The sequence below is a fragment of the Xenopus tropicalis genome, chromosome 3 (assembly GCF_000004195.4).
Source record: "Xenopus tropicalis strain Nigerian chromosome 3, UCB_Xtro_10.0, whole genome shotgun sequence".
In the NCBI taxonomy this organism is placed as follows: domain Eukaryota; kingdom Metazoa; phylum Chordata; class Amphibia; order Anura; family Pipidae; genus Xenopus; species Xenopus tropicalis.
Genome location: NC_030679.2, coordinates 18,547,115 through 18,572,774, shown reverse-complemented (window position 1 = coordinate 18,572,774; position 25,660 = coordinate 18,547,115). Strand labels below are relative to the sequence as shown.

Genomic DNA, 25,660 nt, shown 5'->3' with positions numbered 1-25,660 from the left:
TCTCTCTCTTCCACCGATCCAACAACTTCATCAAAGTTCGCCAGCCGGAAAGTGCCACCATGCCCGTCAAAGGGGGGATCAAGTGCATCAAATACCTTCTGTTTGCCTTCAACTTCATCTTCTGGGTGAGTTTCGGTCTGTAGGTTCTGCTGGGGGGACTCGGGTGTGGGAGAGTAGAAGGAGCCCTGGGCGGAAAGGCGTGTTTGGAGCTCGCAAAGGGATATAGTGCTGTAGCATTGCTGCCTGGGGCTCAGACTGGCTGTTAGTGATACATTTGTAACAGTATTAATGTTAGGGATTCGCTGTAGTACAGGTACACGTACAGTTATATATGGGCATAAGTATATACAGGTATAGGTTTATATGTGTATTGCTTGTAAAATCAGAAGAAAATGAGAAAATGCTTAAATATGGCTCAATGGGGGAAATATGATTTCCATATTTCAGAGTTTCTTGTTGTAAAGCTATGAGTTTTAATATTATCTTAGGTGGAGGGTGACTTTGGTGTTTGGGCAAGCTAATTAAAGACATTATGGCTAATGTCACACTAGGCTGTGTCTCTGCCTGCGTTTCTGTGCAGGCAGAGAAACAGCATAGTGTCACATAAGCCTTTCTACATGGTAGAACACATGGCAGGATAAATACAGTGCCAGTTCCCATATATATTACCCCAGAACACATGACAGGATAAATACAGTGCCATTTCCATATATATTACCCCAGAACACATGACAGGATACAGTGGCAGTTTTATTTCCCCCACAACACATGGCAGGATAAATACAATGCCAGCTCCATATATAATGCCCCAAAAATACATGGCGAATGTGGTGCCAACCTTGTGTATAATATCTCAATCCTATTTCTTGTAGTAAATGCGTTGGTGTTGGTTTGGGGAGGCTCAGGTTTCATTAAAATCTGCCCATCATTATTGTTAATGCATATTTATTAAGCCCTATCATATTTCCTAGGGCTGTACAGTAGGAGAGTGTACACATCAAACAACGTACAATGATCAGAGCTTATAATCTAAAATAAGACATACATGTGTATATCCGTATTCTTTTCTCTGTATAAACTGCTTAGTGGTGGATTGTGGAGGGTTAAACAGGATTGGGGAATGTTTACACTGAAAGCCTGCATGGGGTTTTGTAGGTTTTTTTTTGGTATAATAAATAACTCCTTCAGTGCTGGAGCAAATGCTTTTGGGCAGGGCAAGGTTCAGTGCCCCAGTGTTGACAAACAGCAGCAGCTTATATGGTGTAGCCCTGCTCGTGGTTTCAGTTCTGCAACAACTGAAGTATCTAAAGTTGTACTGTTACCTTAGGGTCACCACCATACACCAGATATGGCCCTAGTTATTATAGTCGTGCCTGACCACAAAAAATGCACTGTTATGGTATTAGAGTTGGCACCATACCCCTTTAAAACTGGACAGACAGTACCCATGCTGAATCGTGTATCAGCAATACATTTTCATGCGCAGAAACTGGTGCAGTCACAATGAGCTGTGAACTAACCATGAATTATATGGGTTTATATTGTGTCAGCTGGGATCCTACAGGAAAACATAGGTGTGGGGCTGCAGAATATGTGGGCATTATATTGATTCATTGAAATGTGATCCCATTATTAATTGATGCAAGGTGTTGGGGTGGAAGGTCCCTGCCCCTTTGGAGACAATCCATGCAACACCTGTGTAAATATTTGGCTTAAAGGCCCTGTTTTACTCTCCCAGATCAGCATTGAAGGCTATTTTTGCTACAGAGCTTGCTGTGTGCCAAGAGAAAGGCAGGAAGGATAGGGTTAAACATTAATATAAGTCACTCTTTTAGTGTGGTTTTTGGTATACCACCCCCCCCCCCCAACCCAACCTGCCAACTTCTCAGTTGCCTGTATGCACTGCACAGACAGAAAAAAACAGATGAAAGTCAGCTTAGGAGTGGCAGGGAATAGGTTAAACTGTTTTAGGCGCCCCATATTCTGATCCCTGGTTGCTGGCTCCCAGGGTGCTTAGAATTTGTCAACAAGTGGGACAGCGCTGAACCTTTAGAACATAATTGCCTGATAGACTATAAATGTATTTTCGGTTGTGCTTAATTACTTGGTTCATTGTTCCCTGTTAGCCCTAAAGTATTCAATGCCTTATGTACCCCAGGAGGGTTAAAGGCCCCACCTCCCGACATGTCCCATTATCATTATTTCATCTGGAAGAGTTAGTGGTGGATGCAGAGCAGGAAGGACAAGGAGCTGGTATAGGGTTGCCATCTTTTCTGAAAAAAAAAAATACCGGCCTACTATATATATATATATATATATATATATATATATATATATATATATATATATATATATATTACTTCCCTATTAATAACTTTGGAATCAAGCATAATTTTTACCATCCAGGCTGGTAAAATACCAGACAGATTGCAACCCTAAGCTGGTCTACTGATGTGCTTGTGTGCATAGTATCATAAACATATTTTACACATTAATAGGAATTGTAACCCCCTTTTTCCCATAAATAGTAACTAACATTAGTTCTGGCCCTGCATACATGCCTGTGGTCTAATACTATAGTCAGCCAAGGCAAGCCCCTGCCCAGCGAGGGAAAGCAGGGGGGCGGAGCTGCAGGAAGCCAAACTAGGGGTACTACAGCACTACTGTTGCACCCTGTTACAGCCATGGATAGCGGAAGGCATAAGCCTGCTGGATTGTCTTTTTGGGGTGATCAACTATAATCTGTTGGGATTAGTGCCTTAACAAAAACATTTTCTGGGCCTTACCCCCAATTTATAAAGTTGTGTGTTGCCAAAAACTGCCCTTCGAAGCACCCCCTGGGCCCCACAGTCACAGATTCTTCCCCTTAAGTAGTCTGCCACTAAATAGGATTGCATGATGGTCAGTCCAAGTTAAGCCCCCTGCTTTAATATCGAATGAAAGTTGACTGGTTTAGTGAAAATTAATAACTAGCGTGAGCCTTTATGTAATGGAGTCACATTTGTATGAGCGTCAGCACTCCCATGGATTCTAGAGACGTCTAACTTTCGGTTCTTTTGGCATGTGATATCACTTGGAGGGAACTGGATTGTTTCCCACCCCTGATCATCAGTTTAAGGCACTTGCTGCCTCCTTACCAGGCCTGCTGCCCTTCAGTCAGAAGGAACTTACATCGGAAGCTTCAGATAACTGAACCCACCCTCCCTGATTCAGTTCAGTGACCTAACCCCTGAGACATACTTCCCCAAAATGTTCTTTGCTTGCAAAAGGGCAACTTTAGAATGTGTTTTGAATGATGTGCAGTGCTTTGACACAAAAGCAGGGCTGGTGTATCAGTTTAAAAAGGCTGCAGACCTATGCCAATAAATATACTCACCTCCACACTATCTCTGTACTCTACTGTCAAGGTAGACCCCCTTGTATGTTGTTGCTTACTGTTGTAACTACACAGGCCATGCGAACATAGAAATCGTTCAAGGCCTTTGGGAGATATTATGTTCATAGTGTTGTTCAAGTTCAAGTGTTACAGGGGACTTTATTTCTACTGATCTCCAGTTGCCCTTTAATAGTAATAGTATTAGTGTTTGATTTCCAGAAGCTCTTCCTGGCACCCATTATTGCTGATGTTGCTATTAAACATACATATTTAACCATACACATAGCCAGTTAAAGGGGCAGTATACAACCTTTGTTGAACATGCAGTAAAAAGGGCTTGGGCTGAACATAGTTTTTACCTGTTTGAAAAAAATAAATAGTGCTATTTTCTAAACTAAATCCTCCCTGCATAATAAACTCCTGCTAACAAAACTGTGAAGGTTGAAGGGATGGAGTTGCTTATACAGGGCTTAGTATCTAAGTGTGAAAGCACTGCTGCTTTATAATAAAAATATTGTTTTGTTTGGGGGTTGTTTTTTTTTTTTTAGGTAAAGGTTTACAGTGAGTTTATGTTCCACCCTGTAGTTTTCATTTACTAGATTGGAGGGACACCTGTTCTTTTATTGGCCCTTATGTAATAAGGCAAGAACCTCCCTGCACATGGGTGCCTGTCCCTACTGCTTACCTAGATCTGAGCAGAGGAAAAACATGCAGGAGAGAAGATGGGATCATACAGGGTAATTAACTTCAGGCAACAGGAGACCCGGAAGCTGTCTTGTAGTTCTTGTAGAACAGAGACTGCTTGCTGTGGCTCTGGGGATACAGGTGACTTTATGCACACTGAGAGTCACTGTTTTCAGCCTGAGCACAGGGACAGACAAAGTGCTGTGTGTGGTGAGTTAAAGGTTGTGTACATACAGCTTCCTTTGGGAGGTTAAAGGTGCCCTTTTATTATGGCTTTCTGTGTGCACAGTAGCTGAGCTGGTGCAATGGCCACTTCATCTGTGGGTTCATTTACAATTGTTTGCTTGATGCAGAAGGAGGTAATGAGCCCTCTGTGCTGCTGTATCTGCTGGAAAGTTAACCCCATACTAGAGCCTGGGGAAATCTGCAGTCACACAAAGCTGGGATTAATTACGCCGCACTAAAATTTTCATGTACAGTGCTGCGGAATATGTTGTCGCTTTATAAATAAATGTTAATGTAATTTTGCCAGCAAATGATAGCAGAGCAAGGGTTAATGGAGGTCAACACATCTACTGCTTCATTACTGGCAACTCTTAACCGGCTAGTAGGAAGGCTGAGGGATGCAGAACTTGAATGGGGGACACAGGCAATTGGAGGAAACCAAGGGATTGCCATTGGATAATGAAGAGTTCTCTACCTGTCTTTGCTTCAGTAATTGTTCTGTGGGTCCTAAGGAGTGCAATTTTGTTTTTGCATCTGTGGGACTAGTAAATAAGGGCCACAAGAGAACATTCAGCCCCCAAAATATGCGCAGTCTAAATACTTTTAGTTCACAGTGTTTTTTAAAATATTAAGTTTTGTTTTCCGGTGTAAATTTATTTTCTCTGGGCAAAAGTTTCCTATGAAAGCACTTCTGGATTAAATTAATTGCTTCCAGACTGCTGCCTCTCTTTCTGAATTCCTCAGGTCAGTGAGTGGGCAAAATGCAAAAAGGTCTATTCCTGGCTGATATAATTACCCAGTGCTAAGAGTGCTGGCACTTGGCAGTCAGTAGTAAGGGTGTGGCTGCTTTCTGCCTCTCCTAAATGTCTGTACATTGTTTGGCCAACAAGAAAGCAAACATACAGAACTGCAGTGTGGCTTGCAGCTCAACCATTTAGTTCACTATCAGTCTGTGCAAATGAGTTTGTGTTATCTAATCACAGTGTAGTTTCCCTTTAAACAGGATATGTGGCCTTTATGTACTGTGGGAAGGGTTAAAGGACCAGTGCTACCTGAAAATGTTCTTAAGCCTTATATACTTTGTTCACTTAAGGTGGCCATACACGCACCGATATTATCGTACGAAACCTCGTTTCGTACGAAAATTGGTGCGTGTATGGCATGTCAGCGAGTCGACCGATATCGCAGGAAGCTGCTGATATTGGACGACTCGCCGATCGGACCAGTTTGAAAATTTTGATCGGGCGCCATAGAAGGCGCCTGACCAAAATTCTCCCTTCAGAGCTGAATCGGCAGAAGGAGGTAGAAATCCTATTGTTTCTCCCTCCTTACCTGCCGATTCAGCCCTGAATGGTGTGTGGCGGATCTTACAATGTTTCGTGCGACCGATGGTCGTACGAAACATCGTCAGATCGCCACGTGTATGGCCACCTTTAGTCTGCACTTTCAAACAATCAAGAGCCTTTTTTCTGGAAATCATTATATGCTTGAAAACAGCAGGGCAGTTAAAGGGGAAATAAACACTTATACATAACCATGAGCAAAATAAACTGGACCCTGTCTTTATTTAGTCATATTTATCTTTTATTATAACGCTCTAATAATATAACCTGCCTTAATCCGCATAGTGCTGAAGCAATGGATTCTAAGGGCTCTGGTACACGGGGAGATTAGTCGCCCGCGAGCAGGGAGTTTTGCCGCGGGCGACTAATCTCCTCGTGTACCAGAGCCCTAAAGGTTTTGTGTTGCCTTTTTAACTATGCATGTTTATTAGCACAGCAGTGTGACAAGATCAAAAGGTGTTGGCAGGGGAGGGTTGAATAGAGATAATGAGCTCTGTATAAACAACAAACCCATTTTATAACCCAGCTGCAGCTTGGTGTCTATCATCACAAACTTGGAGGGGGGGGGTGGGTTATGTAAAGCATTGCTCTCCAACTTACATGTTGTGGGTCGATTGTTTCTCATATATCGTGTTTGAGGGCCAGATGGTAATAAAATGTTATACAATTAAGTTTATAAGCAGATTAGGGGCCACAAAAACCCTTTGGAGGGCCACATCCAGTCCATGGGCCTCCAGTTGGACAGCCATGGTGTTGAGAGATTTGCCAGGGAAGGATAAATGAATGAATTGTCCTCTCTTCTCCTACAATTGATTTGAAGAACTAGGAAGTTAAAATCAGTTTCACTGTTTGTAATGTTTGCAAGAAATTACTAAAAACTGAATTCTTATTTAATACAATAGGAAAAAAGCTGGAGCAAAATTCATTAAGCTGGAGCGTGATACATTTACCCTTTTACATATACTATACAGTGGCTTGCAAAAGTATTCGGGCCCCCTTGAACCTTTCCACATTTTGCCACATTACAGCCACAAACATGAATCAATTTTATTGGAATTCCACGTGAAAGACCAATACAAAGTGGTGTACACGTGAGAAGTGGAACGAAAATCATGCATGATTCCAAACATTTTTTACAAATAAATAACTGCAAAGTGGGGTGTGCGTAATTATTCAGCCCCCTTTGGTCTGAGTGCAGTCAGTTGCCCATAGACATTGCCTGATGAGTGCTAATGACTAAAAAGAGTGCACCTGTGTGTAATCTGTCAGTACAAATACAGCTGCTCGGTGACGGCCTCAGAGGTTGTCTAAGAGAATATTGGGAGCAACAACACCATGAAGTCCAAAGAACACACCAGACAGGTCAGGGATAAAGTTATTGAGAAATTTAAAGCAGGCTTAGGCTACAAAAAGATTTCCAAAGCCTTGAACATCCCACGGAGCACTGTTCAAGCGATCATTCAGAAATGGAAGGAGTATGGCACAACTGTAAACCTACCAAGACTAGGCCGTCCACCTAAACTCACAGGCCGAACAAGGAGAGCGCTGATCAGAAATGCAGCCAAGAGGCCCATGGTGACTCTGGACGAGCTGCAGAGATCTACAGCTCAGGTGGGGGAATCTGTCCATAGGACAACTATTAGTCGTGCACTGCACAAAGTTGGCCTTTATGGAAGAGTGGCAAGAAGAAAGCCATTGTTAACAGAAAACCATAAGAAGTCCCGTTTGCAGTTTGCCACAAGCCATGTGGGGGACACAGCAAACATGTGGAAGAAGGTGCTCTGGTCAGATGAGACCAAAATGGAACTTTTTGGCCAAAATGCAAAACGCTATGTGTGGCGGAAAAACAAACACTGCACATCACTCTGAACACACCATCCCCACTGTCACATATGGTGGTGGCAGCATCATGCTCTGGGGGTGCTTCTCTTCAGCAGGGACAGGGAAGCTGGTCAGAGTTGATGGGAAGATGGATGGAGCCAAATACAGGGCAATCTTGGAAGAAAACCTCTTGGGAGTCTGCAAAAGACTTGAGACTGGGGGGGTTCATCTTCCAGCAGGACAATGACCCTAAACATAAAGCCAGGGCAACAATGGGATGGTTTAAAACAAAACATATCCATGTGTTAGAATGGCCCAGTCAAAGTCCAGATCTAAATCCAATCGAGAATCTGTGGCAAGATCTGAAAACTGCTGTTCACAAACGCTGTCCATCTAATCTGACTGAGCTGGAGCTGTTTTGCAAAGAAGAATGGGCAAGGATGTCTCTAGATGTGCAAAGCTGGTAGAGACATACCCTAAAAGACTGGCAGCTGTAATTGCAGCAAAAGGTGGTTCTACAAAGTATTGACTCAGGGGGCTGAATAATTACGCACACCCCACTTTGCAGTTATTTATTTGTAAAAAAATGTTTGGAATCATGTATGATTTTCGTTCCACTTCTCACGTGTACACCACTTTGTATTGGTCTTTCACGTGGAATTCTAATAAAATTGATTTATGTTTGTGGCTGTAATGTGACAAAATGTGGAAAAGTTCAAGGGGGCCGAATACTTTTGCAAGCCACTGTATAAAGTTCCATTAAGCACAATCAAGGCTTCGTTTGCTTGCCTGCCGACTTGTGGCATAGGTTATCTGATAAAGTATGGGCTGAGGGCATTTCGCATAGTAGATTCCACACCTGCATCTTTATTTTGTTACTTATATTTACTTGAAAGAAAACTCCCGTGTTGGTAAACAGGCTTTCATTTCTTGATATTTGAAGGGAAACTGACAATGCAAATAGAAACCAAAAACTGGATTTTCTAGGTTTTAGTGGGTGGCAACATCCATACTATACTGTTGTTCTGAGCTATTTGTTAAAGGGACAGTGTACACCTATATGATAACTGGGTAATTTATACACTAGCATAGATTTACTGCATCTCTTCAAAAACCCTTGCTATAAGCCCCTAGTGAGATATCATGATGTGATTGCCCCTACTAGATTCTTTTGATGGGATGATAACTGAGTAGGAGTTGCATGGCTGAGTTATAAGGAAGCTCCTGGCCATCCTGCCAGAGAGACAGTGGTCAGACAGAAGCAATGGAACATGGAGTGATTTTTAACACGTAATTTCCAGCTCAGTGGCAAATTGCCCTTCCTTTGACTTGAATGGTAATTACCTTGATGTTTCTGGTGCGCTTGTCCTCATCTGATTATTGCTATGAAAGGTGAAAAAGGGGATCCATTTAAGCCAGTAAGAGGAGAGTCCCCTGCCTGTCACCACAAGTGTCTAGTCAGAATGCACATGGTGGCTGAATTTCCTGGTGCACTTTAAAGAGTTTCTGTCACATTTTTTATGCTGTGCTTTTTATTTCTAAATTACACTGTTTACATAGCAAATGATTCACTCTACCATTAAAATGTTATTTTTGAACCAACAAATGTATTTTTTTTTAACTGTGATATTGTTGTGTTGGCGCCATCTCAGCGCATTGTGCCTGAGTCTGAGCTTTCAGAAGGAGCCAGCGCTACACATTAGAACTTCTTTCAGGTAACCTATTGTTTCTCCTACTTCCATGTAACTGGAGGGGTCCCAAGCCACACTTGGATTTCTTGACTGCTTTTCTAATACCTACTGGGAGCTGCCTACCTTGCTACCTTCCCATTGTTCTGCTGATTGGCTGCTGGGAGGGAGAGGTTGATATAATTCCAACTTGCAGCTCAGCATTAAAGTGTGACACATGGCTGTGGCACCCTGGGAAATGAAGAATATGGCTAGCCCCATGTGAAATTTCAAAGTTAAATATAAAACAATCTGTATGCACTTTTAAAAAACCGATTTCAATACGGGAATATGCTGGAGAAGCTCTATTAACTGATGCCTTTTGGAAAAAAAGATGTTTTCCTCTGACAGTATTCCTTTCCATGATTCAGAGAGAAGGCCCATGTGGGCTAATACACTGTTATGTGCCTACTGTACATTAGCAACCGGGAGAGAGAGGATAATATAACATAAGGTGCGGTCACTGAACCTCTTCATCTGAGATCTGTAAAAAGGCAGTTCCTCTCTGGTTTTTACAAGGTAATTTATAGGAATTTCAGCTTTAGAAGAAGTTAATGATGCTGAGTGTTGACTGTTCCACCTGTTTGTGGTGCCTCCTGCTTCTGGCCAGGACCAGAACTAAGGGAAAGGCGAAGAGGCATATGCCTAGGGCACAACAGAGAGGGGTGCAACGCCTCTTCTGCCTCTGCCTCTTCTGCCTGCCTGCCTACCAATTGTTCCAGCCTTCTGTAATTTCAGCATCAGTGCAGGATATTAACAAGCAGATAAGGGGGGTACTTATGTTAGCTGTTGTAGGTGTGTATCACAAGCAGGGGACCCTCGGGGAGCGGATCATTGCCTTTTGGTCCAGCTCTGCTTCTGACATTTTGTCTCCCATAACTCAGAGGAGGTTTGGCCTTGAAATGGAACATTAGGAAACAATTTAATGTTCCCTTTGCGGTCGGAAAATTAATTTTGTATTTCTGGAATGAATTCCAGGACATATGTTAATATATTGTGTGAATGCAAAATATAAATACTTCCAGAATGTATAAGTTTGGAAATATAGCACCATTTATAAGAGGGTCATTTTGTAAAAAAAATTAGAAAATTGAATTTTGCGATTTCAGATAACATTCTATAAACATTATTTAAAATATGGAATTATATATCTATAATGTACAGATTGTATTGTTTTTACTGGAAAAGCTGTCTGCCCGATGCCATTAATATGTATTATCTAAAGCTCTTTGTTTCAAATGCCCCACTTTCCTTGTTATAATCTCAAAGGTACAGGGCATATCATACAGTGGGTGGGGTTATGGATAAATATAGGGTGGGTGTGGCTTCTGTAATTAGGTCCTTTGCCAAAAAATTACGGTAGTTTTTTCCTATTTTTTGTTCACAATCCTATTTTTTGTTCACAAGCTGTTTGTGTTCATTTCACGTTACAGACTAACATTTTCACATATTGTAAATTTTTAACTTAAGACAAAAAAAAAATCCGCTTTTGGTTTCATTTTGAGCTACAGATGTTTAGCCGGGACACAGCTACTAACCAATAGTCATTAGCTTAGTTCAACCTTGTAGCTATCAGATTACAACATAGGTGATTAGGGACAGCGCAGGAATAACACCTGCTCCTCCTGGTTTTATGTTTGTTGTAATCTCTCTGTAACGCGATGGCTGGAAGCCACATGAAGCAGAGAAATATGTTAAGGGCAAAACATGAAGATATCAGAGGGTATCTAGGGGATATAAAGGAGTTTACCTTCCCCTACCATCTAATCATAACGAATGCCCAGTGGGATGGATGCCTTTATATTTGCCCAGTGGTGTTATGGGAGATCCCTACTGTATAAAATGAAAGGCAGTGGCATAACTATAATTCCTGTCTGCTATCCACACTTTTTCTCTTGGCTGTCTTTCTGGCACCAAACCATTTTGCAGCAAGTTTTTTGCTGGGGGAACCCTGCCTTGGCATGTTACACCACTGAAGATCTCTAGATTCAGTCTCTTTGGGCTCCACTCAAAGGAGGAGGTGAATGTGCTGTCACCCCTAACAGGTCCTTCACCTGCAGTCAATAATTTGCATCCAAATCCTTATTTACCTGTGCCACTGAAATGCATAAAAGCAGAAGGCATCTGGGATCCAAGCAGCGGAGCAGGGAACATAACGGGCTGGAGCATGCACCCAGATCATTTTGAATCCGGGTTGGGAGGCCTAAGGTGGGCAAAGCACCTTAGTGTACATCAAGGAAAAGAACCCTGTGAATGAGGTTTTCAAGTTAGTCATGGTAACTTTCTGCCTATAGCACTAGTGTTATAGCACACTCCAAGGGTGTGAGAGGCCCACAGGCAACATCCTCTAGACCAGGGGTCCCCAACCTTTCTTACTCGTGAGCCCCAGTCAAATGTAAAAAGACTTGGAGAGCAACACAAGCACCATAAAAGTTCATGGAGGAGCCAAATAAGGGCTAAGATTGGCTATTAGGCAGCTTCTATGCACCCTATCAGCTTACAGGGGCTTTATTTGGTAGCAAATCTTGTTTTTATTCAACCAAAACTTGCCCCCAAGTCAGGAATTCAAAAATAACTACCTGCTTTGGGGGCACTGAGAGCAACATCCAAGGGGTTGGGGAGCAACATGTTGCCCCTGAGCCACTGGTTGGGGATCACTGGTCTAGACTGTAGGGACTCCTATGGTAGTTTGTGTGAAATTTCTTTTAAGGCAACGCTATGAGATCCTAGTATGTTGGGGGCACCTGGTAGTACTGTATAAGTAATTTATAAGTAATATATAATTTATCAGCAAGGGCCAAACTAAACAGAGGAGTCAAATGTAGCAGTGTTCTAACTTAGAGAGCGGCCGGAAAACAGTATCCTTCTGCCTATAGCACTGATGTATATCTAGTATAATAGAGGAAGGGCACAAACCACAAAACTGTATAATGCCTGGGTGCCGGGTAGAGAGTTGAGAGGTACAGGAAACAGAAGACTCAGCACTCACAGGACTTGATGAAAAAACAAAATAATTTTTTAATGTGCAAAAATCAACGATTTGGTCACATTTTGGGACCTTTCTTGAGAAATGTGACCGAAATATATACAGGTATATAGCGCAGACAGTGGGACTATTAAGTCCCACTGTCTGTAATATATACCTGTATATATTTTTATTACAAAAAAAAATCCAATGTTTCGAACACTAGGTTTTGTCCCTGAGGAAGGGCACTGTTTGTGCTTGAAATATTGGCTTTTGGATTTTTTGTAATAAAAATGTTTTCTCTGTATGTTAAGTATTCAATCTTTAAATTTAGTTTATTTGACCAGCACCTGGGCAGTTAACTACATTTTTATGGTTTCTAGGGGGCACATTTATCAAAGTACGATTGATTCCGAATACAGACGTGACTATTATGATTTTTTCGTAAGCATTTTTATGACATTTCCGATCATCATTCGGTATTCTAACTCGTACTTTGATGAGTGTGCCCCTAGATATACATAGACACATAAATTCTCATTCCTTGTATTTATACTTCCGGTAAGGTGGAGCAAGTGTCGTAGTTTGGGCAGAAGTCACTCGGACTCTGCTCCCAGGAGGTTCACATTTGCTCATAATTCTTGCTCATTGTCTTGCAGATGGGATAGTTTAAATAATGATCCGCTGCAGGAAGTGTTAAGACTTTACTTCATATTAGAATTTAGAGCAAAGAGGTATGAAATCCAGGACTTGATGATTATTGCCCTAGTGACACGGGCTTAGTTCATTCTCTGTTTACAGGTATAGTAAACTGCAGGCCTGTACTACAGAAGTAATGTTCACTCTTGCACTCGTGCCAGATATTTATTTGTTTCCTTTGTATTGGTGTCTTGCTATGGCAACCACAAGCTGTTTTTTTTTTTTTTGTTTTTTTTTTTTGAATGGGGGAGGTTCAGGGCAGATTTCCAAATAAACAGGCAAATCTCTTCATTCAGCAGATTGTTTCCAAATGGTGTGACATGTCTGCAGTTCCAGGCACAAATTCATCTCTGACCCAAGTGTGTTGTAATTTGAATTATATTTCAAAAAGGCATTGCACAAGGTCATTGTGATTCTTCCTTCCATAGCAATGTGCTGCAGAGGCCTATGCTTTTTTTTAAGTCAGAGGGGTCTTCCTAATTCAGGAATGTACAACTTGCAGTCATGTTCTCGGCATCACCATGAGGAGGTAGGGGTCCTGTGACATTTTATGCGCCTTCTATGGCGCCCTATCAAAATCTTTTAACCTGGCCGATCGGCGAGTCGACCGATATCAGCAGCCTCCTGCGATATCGGTCGACTTGCCATACACGCACCGAATATCATACGAAACGGGGTTTCGTAGGGTATAATCGGTGCGTGTATGGCCAGCTTAACTCATTTTAATTTGTTAAAGGGACAGTATACAAAGCACCAGTCCATAGAGGAGCCCTCTGTATTAACAACCCCCCTTCCCGGCTTATTATACAGAGGCTTCTCAATAGAAGGCGTTATAGTTAATATATATATGTGTGGGGTTTCTCTTGAAATTGCTCTGGTTTACCATTGTAATCTTATGAATCCAGTGCATGGGCTTTGTTATTTAATTTAGCCGGTTTCCTCGGCTTTACATTCCATTTCTTTGTTTGCATGGATGTACCTAGCATTTCACATATCTGTTGTGATAAAGCTCAAGGACATTTTGTATGTTTAGTTCTTATCCGTTCTGCATCCGAAACTTACTGACATTCCAGAAGATCTGTTTCTGAATTTACTGGGTATTCGTAAGAGCAAGAAATATGCACTTTGGTTGGCTTTCTCTAAGAGGTATGGCTAAAAAATGTTGAAATGTCAGTGACTCATTGTTTAGAGCTCTTATGTGTTACTATAGAAACTTACGTCAAGTGAAGTATGTGGGTTTTTTCCCCTTTTGAACTTTTTACGGTCTTTTGAACTTTTAAGGTCTAATAGTGACTAGAATAAACTTAGACGTAGGGGCCACTATGGCACAGAAGTCCTGCCAGGGCTTTTTGGATGGTCAAAAAGTAGACTCCTTCAGGGTTCTTTCTTTCTCCCAACTCCTACTCCTGACTCCGTTTTGAAGTGGAGGAACTTTCTAATGAAATTCCCATAAGCCTGAAGGTCTGCTTCCAGGGCCCAAAGTAATGCCCAACCTACATGAGCAACCCTTATTCTGGCAATGCATAGTATCAAGTATAATGGACACCAAGGTTTCTATGTGATTTACCTAATCCGTGGTACAAATAAGACTCATGCTGAAAGGGTGCCATGTTTTGTTAGTAAAGCTGATTGTATACTGGCAGAAAGTGTGTTGCCTAGCCACAAAGGGGTTAGTGCTGGGCACTTAACCAGATTGCAAGCTATAAGCAGACAAGTGATGGCATAATTCTTTCTGAATGCAACAGGGAAGCAGAACAAGTAAAGTGTTGGACTTGTTTGGTTTTAATATAGGCCTACTATATAAGTCCACTCTGAGTGATCCTGTGGTACTTTGGTAGGCTTGTCTGACCTTGAACGAAGTATAATGGGTCTGTGTTTTCAGAACACTGGAGGCCTTTCTAATAGTCAGGTAAGTGAGCCATTGTGAAGGAGAAAAAGTCAAATGAGTAATGAAACAGGGAGGGTCACAGGTTTCACAACTTTAGTAATTTACCCCTAGTTAATGCAGGAGTTCCTGGGGTAAGGATGTTGGGTACCTAAGGGCTAAATAGTGACAACAGGCTCTAACTCAAGTAAAATAGGCATATGATCTTTCTTCACTGATCTGATACAGATCTTACCATACTTACACTTTGACTTAACAAGATTAACCTTAATTTATCTCTAAACTGTCTTAAGATGTCACAATGTAAAAGCAACACTTCTGCACAATATGGTCCTGACAATTATCCAAAAGTACAGGATAGAGTTCCTACAATGTGTAAGTAAGTTGCACAGCCTGGATTAGCTGCTGAGTGTGACTGTTATGTATTACAGGGGCCACTAGTTGGGAATCCCCTTATTCATTGCCATGGCTGTTCCAAATCATACACTATTAGGGCCATGGGCCACGGGGAGATTCGTTTCCTGCAGTTAATTTTAGCTTGGCTTCATTTTACGAAGATGCACAAAAAAATGTCATTGCCCTAAAAGTTTCCTACCACATGCTAGAAAGGTGGCTCTAGGCTATAGCTAACTCTAGTATCTTAGAAAATCAGATATTCCCTTGCAATGGTGCAAAGTATAAATATGAATGACTGGATGATTATAAACATGGAATGATTATGAACAGATGCTCGGCTGCACCTTCCCAGAGGTTAGGGCTTGTTTTTACTGTTGAAAATCTTAATATTGTAAAGGTCACAATGCAAAGCTATTTTTACTTCTGCTGTTTTCCTGGAATTGCAAAACCTGTAAAATAAAGTTTGCTTTGCCTATTCTCTTGTTCTATATTTGTGTGTTACTTTTGAATTGATCTCTATAAACATGTGAATGGTATCATACTAGGGTCTGTACTTCTATAGTCATCAAGATGCCAAAATGTGCAAGGCCATACAAGGTCCTTAAGTTGGGTGTACTATCCCTGGCAAAGAGGGGATCTAGCTACGGGTCCTTAGTGCCATTTGTTGCTTTAAATCTGGGCACCAATGTGAATCACTGCATCTCTGTTTTCCCTCTGTTTGTTTCAGTTTTCTTCCACACTCCAAAAACAAGCATTTTAATTGGCTCTTATGAGCAGCTGGGCAGCATGGGGTGCGTTGTTGGCCCCGGCAAAGATTGTTTATTTTTGGGTGATTACTTTGTTACCCCAATTCCTGTCACCTCTTCTAATGAGCAATGTATATTGTATATTTCACACTCGCCTAGGCACGCCAGCCATCTCTGCTACCCAATTTGCACATGCCTGCTTCAGCTTGGATTTTACAGCATGCACCTGGGATTCCATATAGGCACCTGTGGGTTATCATAGTCACTGGACCTAGGGTGCCTATATAGAATATATGATCCTGCTTCTAATGTTTACTGTAAAGCCCCACAGAAAATGTTTAATCCAGATGGAGGAAATGTGTGCCATAAGCTTAATACCATTTCATTTTTTGGTATAAACTTTAATAGTGGAGTTTAGTCAGCAGCTGAAAGGCCGTCCCTACAATAAAGTCCCCTTGTGAAGCCCCTGAATGTGCAGAAGGAAAGCCTAGCCAGATATAAGGTATTGTGGATAAATTCTTTGACTGCGCTGTTACTGTTAGAAAATAGCTCAAACACGCCATGCTCTTGGGATACTTTGTTTTGTTCCGTTTTCACTTACAGTGCTGTGTTCCTGCTGCTTCTGAAAAGACTGCAGGGCAGGTATCCAGGACAATAGCAATGGAAACTGAATTCCGTAGCATGAAACCAGATTGCTGGACTGGCTTGAATAAAACCAGTTAGAGAAGTGATTTGCCTGCCATCACACTGCCCCTCACTAACATGGATCCTGCATTCAAACACAGCTTTGTTTGTTAAATAGGAAAACAGTGAGTCATCTGAATGGAAAATCTGGCAGAGAGCAGCATGATCTCACCAACACGAACACTACCGCCTTAGACTTTCTTCCCTTTATAGTGATATTCACAAGAAAGTCCTTCTTCATCCCATCATTGGTCTAAATTTGACATTTAAAAAAGTCCTATAATATAGCCAAGTTTTGTTGTAAAACCACATGCAAATATTTAAGTTATTTGCCTATTGTTCATGTTGGCATTGTTGGACAAGAAATGGAAGCACCATCTCTTTATTAAATCATACAGTATTCATACAGTACTAATGCCACACCCTAATCCATCCAGATGACACCCAAAGCTTTTTCCATTCTTTGATAGGCTCTCATTCTTTATCTGTTCTCAATGAATCAAGGCTGTTCTTCCAGAATAGCAACAAGTGGGGACCTATATATTGCCTGGCTGCTAGACATCAGTTCATTCCAATTCAACTGGAAGGTCTTTGAAAGACCATCATATGGTCACTGTCACCATAGGCAGTGAATGAGGATTTGGTGGGGCTCAGCCTCCCAAAAAAGAGACCGGCTACTCAATAATAATATATATTTGCACAGGTTCTCCAATAGAAAGCCTTCTAAACTTGTAAGCCTTGTAACCTCCCCAAAATCTCTTCCCTGTTGTCAACTGGAGTAAGCAGACACATATCCACAACTCCATCTTCCCAGGGTAAAAAAAGGGTTGAACTGTACTGGGCAACTATCTCTGGTGTGTAATTGTGACATCTGTATGCAGCTTTGTAGCAGCTAACCTGCTATTGTAAGGGATGGACTGGGTCCTACGGGAGAAAAGCGCTTTACAAATGGTTGTTGTTGTTGTTTGTTGTTGTATTCAAAATAGGCCCTGGCATTTTCAAACAGCCCCCCAGTAGCTCAATAAATAGTGACTGTCTATGGCATTTTACAGCAGCCCCTCTGACATTTGCCAGAATCCACAGATTAGAGGGATACCGTAGAAGTGGTTGTATGGCCACTTGCCATTTTGGCCTAAAAGATTGGAACTGGAGATAGTAAATAAGAACTGCAACATGTATGGCTTAATCCCAAATTTCAAAGAACCATAAGAATTAAAAGCTGTAGTAATATTCCCCTTACCTCCTAAGATAGTCTTCTTTCTTTATAGAAACCTAATGAGATATGGATCTTGCAAGACTATGCTGATTTCAACACAGAAACTACGTGTTTCACAACCTCCCTCTTTACAAGCACACGTTGGCTTGCATGCTCTTCTGGCTTTGTATAATGAAATGGTTTTACCAAAGATATAATTATTCCTCTCTGAAACTGACTCTGAAAAAGGTGTGAAAAAGTTCAATTTGGTACAGCGAGTGCCAAATGCTGCCACCTTCCTCTATGGAGCTGAAATATTTGTGCTTTAGTTAAAAACATAATCGGACATTTATTACTCATTATTTATCAGCCTGCCTCTGCTCAAAGAAAACGTATTTTGTATAAAAATGGGATACAGGACAACCAATGCAATCAGGCGTCTCCCTATTTAGTTGTTTGCTGCAGGGTATGGGCTAAATGTAATGGCTGTAGCCTTTTTGTAAATACCAGCAGGACCATTAATGGGTGTACGGTTCTCGTCAGCTCAAAGTGTTGAAATAAATACTCTGCACTTGAGAGCTTGAGGAATTTATAGGGAAAGTAAATGTGTGTGTGAAGCTCTTTGAGCTGAGGAAATCAGTCACTTTGCAAAGACAAGATCTGAAGGATGGGGTGTCTCATTCTCAGGACTTCAGTGATGCTGATAAAGAGAACCAATACACAAAGAAAGCCCCCCTAAACAAAGAGCACAAAGCAATACAGTACAATACTCTCTATTGTGTATAGATAGCATGAGCATAGTAGAACAGATACAGAACAAAATATATTTATTTTTTTTTGGGGGGGGTGAAGATCCCAGCTACATTTATTTGTTCACATTGATTTCCCACATCATTTCATTGGCTCATTTATCTGGTTATTAAGCTGGTGAACAGGGAGTTCTTAGGGCAAGGGCATACGCGGGTGTCTTTACATTGCATTTTTTAAAAACGTGGATTTGAGTGTAACTATGCATAAAATGTAGCCCTATAGGCAATGGTAGGATAGGCAGCATTGTAACCCCACATGGTGGCATAGCCATGCGATTTTCTGCTAAAAGCCAAATACGCCTAAAAAACTCCATTCCACAGATGGACGTCAGGCCACCTTACCTGGCTGAAAAATGTACATCATCAGCCACATGTGCTTTTATTTGTGTTCTTAATTGCTTGAACCCATGGTTTTAAAAACATAACTTAAAAAACGCCCAATGTGCCCTGGTCCTTAGTTTCGGGTGATGTGGGCTTCTTTCACTGGGTCTCATTAGCTCTGTTAGGAGACAGTTGCGGGCCTGGGGCCCCAGCGATCAGATCAGCCTAATTTGTCCAACTGCTTGTGGGATGCGCTGAGCATTGTCAGTAGTGCACATATACTTAAAAACAATATTCCCTAAATTCCATTCTTTTTCTTCTCAGCTCGCTGGAACGGCAGTCCTGGGAATCGGGTTATGGCTTCGGTTCGACCCCCAAACAAAAGCTATGTTCGAGGCTGACCAGAATACTGGCGCATTCTATACTGGTAAGTGACTTGGGATTTTGGTGCAGTTGAAATTTCTGTGATCAGCAACTACATCTAGTTTCATCTGCATTGTACAAGATGGAGCGGTACACATTCACACCTTTGTGTATTCCTGACTGACATTTTTGGCCATAATCAACCTAGTCAAAATCTGGATACAGCTATATACAACAAAGCTGCAAATCCCCTGGTAATGGTTCAGTTGGTATTGAACTAAGGGTAACTAAAGGTGGCCATACACCTTCAGATCCGCTCGTTTGGCGATGTCGCCAAGCGAGCAGATCTTTTCCCGATATCCCCCACCTACAGTTGGGGCGATATCGGGCGAATCCAGGCTAATTCAGTCGTTTAATCCAGGCTAATTCGGTCATTTGGCCCTGGGGCCAAACGATCGAATTAAAGCGACGGGTATAGGAGAAGTCGGAGCCAATGCGGTCCCCGATCCGGCTAAATTTTTTATTCTGCCCGGTTGGCACTGAGTTTTCCCAAAGAGCCTGTTATTGGTTAGCAAAAAGCATCACTATGTTAATAATTAATATATAAATAGTGATGGGCGAAATATTTCGCCAGGCATGGATTCGCGGCGAATTTCCGCGTTTTGCCATTGGCGGATTGTTTCGCGAAACGAATGAAAAAATTCGCCGCGGAAAAATTCGTCGCACGTCCAAAAATTGTCGCCGGCGGCAAAAAAGAATAGCCGCGGGCGACGAAACAATAGCCGCACGATGAAACAATAGCCACATTTTCGTCGTTTCGCGAATTTTTCACCATTTCGCGGATCTTTTGAAAGATTCGCAAATTTTTTGGCGAAACGGAACAGATTCGCTCATCACTATATATAATAAGTAACCCATATTGCACAGGTGAAGCAATATACACCATACCTAACATTTCCAATGACATTCTAATTATATAGGGACGCAGACAATGAATAGTTTGTGTGAGCTTATTAGTTATAGTACTGTAGGGTTCAAAGGAACTGAAGACTGGATTTGTTTTGGGGTTGGACACTTTTCCATTATTCTATTCATTAAGACTGGCCCCTTAGACTCCTTTACTTCCTTTGAGCCAGCATTTATATAGAGAACACCCAAAGGTACAAATGGTTAAATACTACAAATATCTTGATCTCTTGTCTGGAACCCCATTATTCCGAAAGACTCAATTTTAAGCAAATAATTCTAATTTTCAAAAATATCCTTTTTCTCTGTAATAATAAAACAGTACCTTATACTTGTAAAACAATCCTATTGGGTTTATTTTAAGCAGACTTAAGGTATGGAGATCCAAATTACTCAAAGACCCCATATCCAGAATATACCAATTGATTTAAGGGTTTTTTTGTTTTGTTTTGTTTTTAAGTTTAAACCTGAACAGTATTCCCAAATGTGTAAGGTCCATGTGTCATTCTTTCTGTTGTAGGTGTCTACATTTTGATTGGTGCCGGTGCTCTTATGATGTTGGTTGGATTTCTGGGATGCTGTGGTGCAATTCAGGAATCGGAATGCATGCTGGGATTGGTAATATATTCATAATTATAACAAAGTTGACACCTGCAGCTGATAGGCTGGATTGGTTATAGTCTTTTGTTTAAAATCTGGAGTCTTGGAAGGGGGAATAAAGTAAAAGTCTGCACCAGGTCTAGTAACCCACAGCAACCATATTCCTTTCAAACAGGAGACTAGCAAATGCCTCTTACTGATTGGTTGCTCTGCGTTACTAGGTTAATTGAAAACAACATATTACTTTTACATAAATCTAAATTCACTTTAGAATCAATACTGTATTGTTTTTTGTTCTAGTTTTTCGCGTTCCTCCTGGTTATCTTTGCTGTTGAAATTGCAGCAGGCATCTGGGGATTCACAAATAAGGACAAGGTAAGATCCTATCTAAGACATACTGAATTCTTTTTCCTCCAATCAAGAAATGTTCTTTATTCAATACAGAATTGTAGAATTAAGTGCAAATTGTAGGCTGGAAAAGTGTTACTATGATTGTCCAGTGTTCCTGAAATCTGTTTGGCTTTAAAGGCATCACCTACCTGAGAAGTTCATTAACTAGTTGATATCCTATCTAGTTAGGGAATTAGAGCCATAGCCTTAAGGTGGCCATACATGCTACAATAACGATCTTTCCCATGACCATTGGACATAGCTGAATCGTCAGATATGCAGGTAAAAACAAAGGATTTCTATCTGACAAATCAGCATTAACTTGCGATGTTGGGACACCTTCAGTGGCGCCCTATTTTGAATCCTTCCCAATTGACAAGGCAACAAATGTCCAAGCCTTTTACCAATATCGGCCGCCTCGTCTCCTGCTAATGGGATTCCTGTCTTGTATCCTCCAGCATCACATGACTTGATAACATGCAATATATAAAACTCTAGTGGTATCAGCTGTCCATGTTCCAGCATTAAATAAAGTTTCAGCAAAATCAAATATGAAAAAGACAAATTACCTTTTTTGTGTGTGTGTTTTGTCTTTCCCTAGGTCGTTGACGAACTAAAGACATTTTACAAGGATACGTATACAAAGTACATGAAAAGCAATGACAATGCCTTAAAGGACACCCTAAAAGCAATACATTTGGCTGTAAGTGTTTTGAGAGGGGTCTGAGCTTAAGCTTGCACAAACAAAGCTAAACACGTGTATAAAATGCTTTAAATACACAACACTATTACTAGACTAACCAGTGTAGTCCTGCCCCCCAAAAAAGGGTTTGGTAGGGGTGATTCTGGGCTCGCTCATTTGTTGGCGGCCAGGGAAGGTTATAATGGGCTGGGGAACCATACAGTGGACCCCCTGACAGTGTGGACCCCTGAGGTCATGGTTTGATGTTATCAGTGTTGTAATGAAGATGCCAACAATATGTGCGTCTGATATTTACATAAAGAATTATTATTTGGAATATATTTGTATTAACAATTTCTTGTGTTTTTTTTCTCTCAGTTGAATTGTTGTGGAATGACAGGAGTACTTGAGGCAACCGTAACGGACATATGCCCTAATAATCAAGGAATAGTCGGTGCCCTCTCCGCACAGGTATGGTTAATGATAGCAGGTGCTTTGTTTTACCTCTTCACACTCATATAACCCTTTTGTGCCCCTTATAGGATACTATCATTCAATAAGAGCCCTAAGACATAGCAATTCTCTCCTGGATTTATTGTCATCTTTTTATCGGCTCTGATATGTGCAGCGAGGAATCACAGTTTGACTGGTCTGCCAGAATACTGAAGCATCTCCCAGAGGGCCCAACCCAAGATGGTTCTTTTTAAATTTTCAGTATGGAACTATTTAGCACTGCTAGGTCAGTGAGCCTTCAATGCCCACGTCTTTGCTGGGTCCATTCTGACACTGTCAACCTCTAAGTTGGTACTGTTGGACCTGTAAGTTGAATTGTGTGCTCTATTTCTCCATTAGAGATGGAAAAGGACCAGATCACTGAATTATCAGCACCTCCTTTAGGTTACGCTTCTGTCTCATTGATGCTATTACTATGACTATTTAGAAAGACAGCCATCTTGCCTTGCGTGATGTCAGTCTCTGCCCCTTTTGGGCAGGTTCATTATGATGCACCTGATGCTCAGATTCTGTAGAATGAACCATGATTCCAATCTCTTGCAGCTTGATTACCTTTTATTGCAGATGCAGTGAATACTTTTTGTTCATTATAGAATAAGGCTAGCTCAGCACATGAAAAATGTAGACTGCTTTTAGGAAATGCAGCTTAAAGGGATGCTCTGATTTCATTCAATTTACCCCAAGACCCAAGCAATACAAAGAATAGATACTATTTGGGGGTCATGCCTCTATATACAATTCTGAATATTGTGTGTTTTGCCAATCTAATGTACAATTATTGATTTAATTTGTGTCTTTCAGTCATGTCCAGCTGCCATAGAGGATGTTTTCACCACCAAGTTCCATATAGTCGGAGCAGTAGGAATTGGAATTGCTGTGATCATGGTTTGTAATCCTTCTCTTCTTACATACTATGTAAAAATGTGCCTTGAAAGTCATCTATAAAGGTACTTAAAGGCGTGTTTAGTAATTTGAGCTTAGAACAACTGAGCATGCCCACAAGCCAGAAGTCAAAGCAAATTCCTGAGGGAGGGGGCCGAGAGGGTTACAGGAAGAGAAAGGAAATCTAAGTGATTAAGGGGAAGCTGCATCCTTGTTATTAACCTCTAGACAACCAGTGTGGCAGGTATTGAAAGATTTCAAAGAGGCTGTTCACTGATTACATTTTTGTAATTGTGTGGGGTTTACATGTCCTTTAAATTTTCTTGCTTTTTAATGACCAGATGTTGGGAGGTATGATTCCATAGAAGCATGAGCAAGTTTAATGCATGTTAATTATATGTAGCTACCCAGAGGTACCTCTACAGTAAAGTGACAGGTTGCATAAGCTAGGTAAATTATTACTTTTAGCTGGCAGCAGTAACCTAATCTCCTCTGCTGGCTTACTGGCCCTACAGAATTAAGTCACTACAGATGGCCATATGCATGTATGATGGTTTGCTGATTCTGACTAATATCCATATCGTTCTGCACCGATATCAGTTTATGGTGCATTGGCAAATATAGAAGTGAAGAGGAGCTATAGCTCCTCTTTGTTTCCTTCTGTTGCAGTCTATAATGCTGTTGGAACAACAGAAAGGTAGCCTTGCTGTGCACAACCTCTTGTATGCTATCTGCCTGTTTGGCCTGTAGGATGATCTTTTGGAAAATGTATGGGGACAACCTGTGTATGGCTGCTTTAGGCTGATGTCAGACATGACGTATGGCATATATTTTTGGCAAGCGGAAAAACAATTGCCGAAAATACCGCCCTACCCTCCTACCTGTGCCTGTACCCGAATGAATGAGATACACACGGGTGCAGGCGCATGTAACCGAAATCTCATCCATTCGGGTACAGGCACACGTAGGAGGCATATGGCGGTATTTTCGGCAAGGGTTTCACCGCTTGCCAAAAATATACGCCATACACCACGTCTGACATCAGCCTTAAGTTCTGCTTAGGCAAGCTGCAATGGGTCCAAGAATGCTGTCTGACTTTGCACTGATCCTTTCCGTGTAAGGAAACCCATTTAAAGTTTTATTTTTGTATTATGCTACACTTTCTATTAAACTTTTGACTCTAGGCCAGGTTTTCTCTTGTCATATGTAACTGATCAAAGTCAAACGCAAAACCTTTGAATCTGACTGTCAGCTCTAAGTTATGGCATATAGGCTGATAAATTCTGTACTCTGTTGTTTAATGGCCTTAATTGATTGGCTTTATTTGTGTTTGCAGATTTTCGGAATGATCTTCAGCATGGTGCTGTGCTGCGCCATCCGGAACAACAGAGAGATGGTATAATCAAAACCCAAGCGGAAAGATCCTTTCAGAGGAGGGATTGTACCAAGAATTTTAGTGTTCTGAAAACATTTTTCTAAAAAACAAAAAAAATAAAATAAAATTGTCGTCCTGCGTTTTTGCTCATTTTAATGCAACTTTTTTTTTTTTTTTTTTAAAGAAAAAAAGCTTTTGTCAGTATGTCAGATATATAAACCAATGATACAATGGTACATGATTTGTTGATAGGTTCAAAGCATATATATATATTGTATAACTACAGGAGTGTATTCAGATTTTTGTCTTTCACTTTCTTTTTAATAGTAATCAAGATATAACTTATGTTGAACATAATTTGGTACATATTAAAACAATAAAGTTATATACAGTTAATTTCCTTATTTATTTGGCAACTTACAAATATTGAGTACCTTCTATAATTAACTGTTAGTATGACTATATTTTATTCTGTTTTGGGGTTCTTTACTTAGCGATTAAAACTGAGGCCTTCTTGCCAGCATGGCAGTAGCGCAATCACCTTTTGCTTTTGTCTTATGGCTGATATATTTGCTCAAAACAAAGACTTTTCTTGGACGTCATAGAGGTTTAGTGATATACTGAACAAGAAGCCAACAAAATTCCATGGGACGGTTTTCTATCCTGCCAGGCAGCCCTAAGGGTAAATAAATTGTGCAATGGCTACCACTTAATCATTTGTAAAGCAGCGGCCATAGCACAAAAGCACCCATAATACTTTTGTGATATATTGGTTCACTAAGGTTTCACTGATGTTCTTTTATAATTTTAAATGGCATCCCTCTGGTTACAATTTTGTAGCCCAGTAGCTTTATATGTGGAAAAAAATAATTGTGGCTTTTTTATATGATGGATGCTTCAGACTGCAGATGTGTAGGAGTTGGTCTTGAGAAGCGATTGATTTGGAATATAACAGATATTAGGTCTGATATAGAAATTTATACTGCCCTTTGCTATTTGTAAATCATCCCCAG

At 40.9% G+C, this 25,660-nt stretch overlaps 1 protein-coding gene across 1 annotated transcript; it reads left to right on the top strand.

The window, feature by feature from the left end:
* The first annotated feature begins 11 nt into the window (after positions 1–11).
* On the top strand, positions 12–25,043 carry cd9 (CD9 protein). Its single transcript, NM_001016989.3, is given in 8 exon segments — positions 12–125; positions 19,201–19,303; positions 20,726–20,823; positions 21,106–21,180; positions 21,797–21,898; positions 22,256–22,348; positions 23,192–23,275; positions 24,609–25,043. Coding segments are annotated over 8 exon segments (687 nt in total). The 5' UTR covers positions 12–59; the 3' UTR covers positions 24,675–25,043.
* Positions 25,044–25,660: the final 617 nt, after the last annotated feature.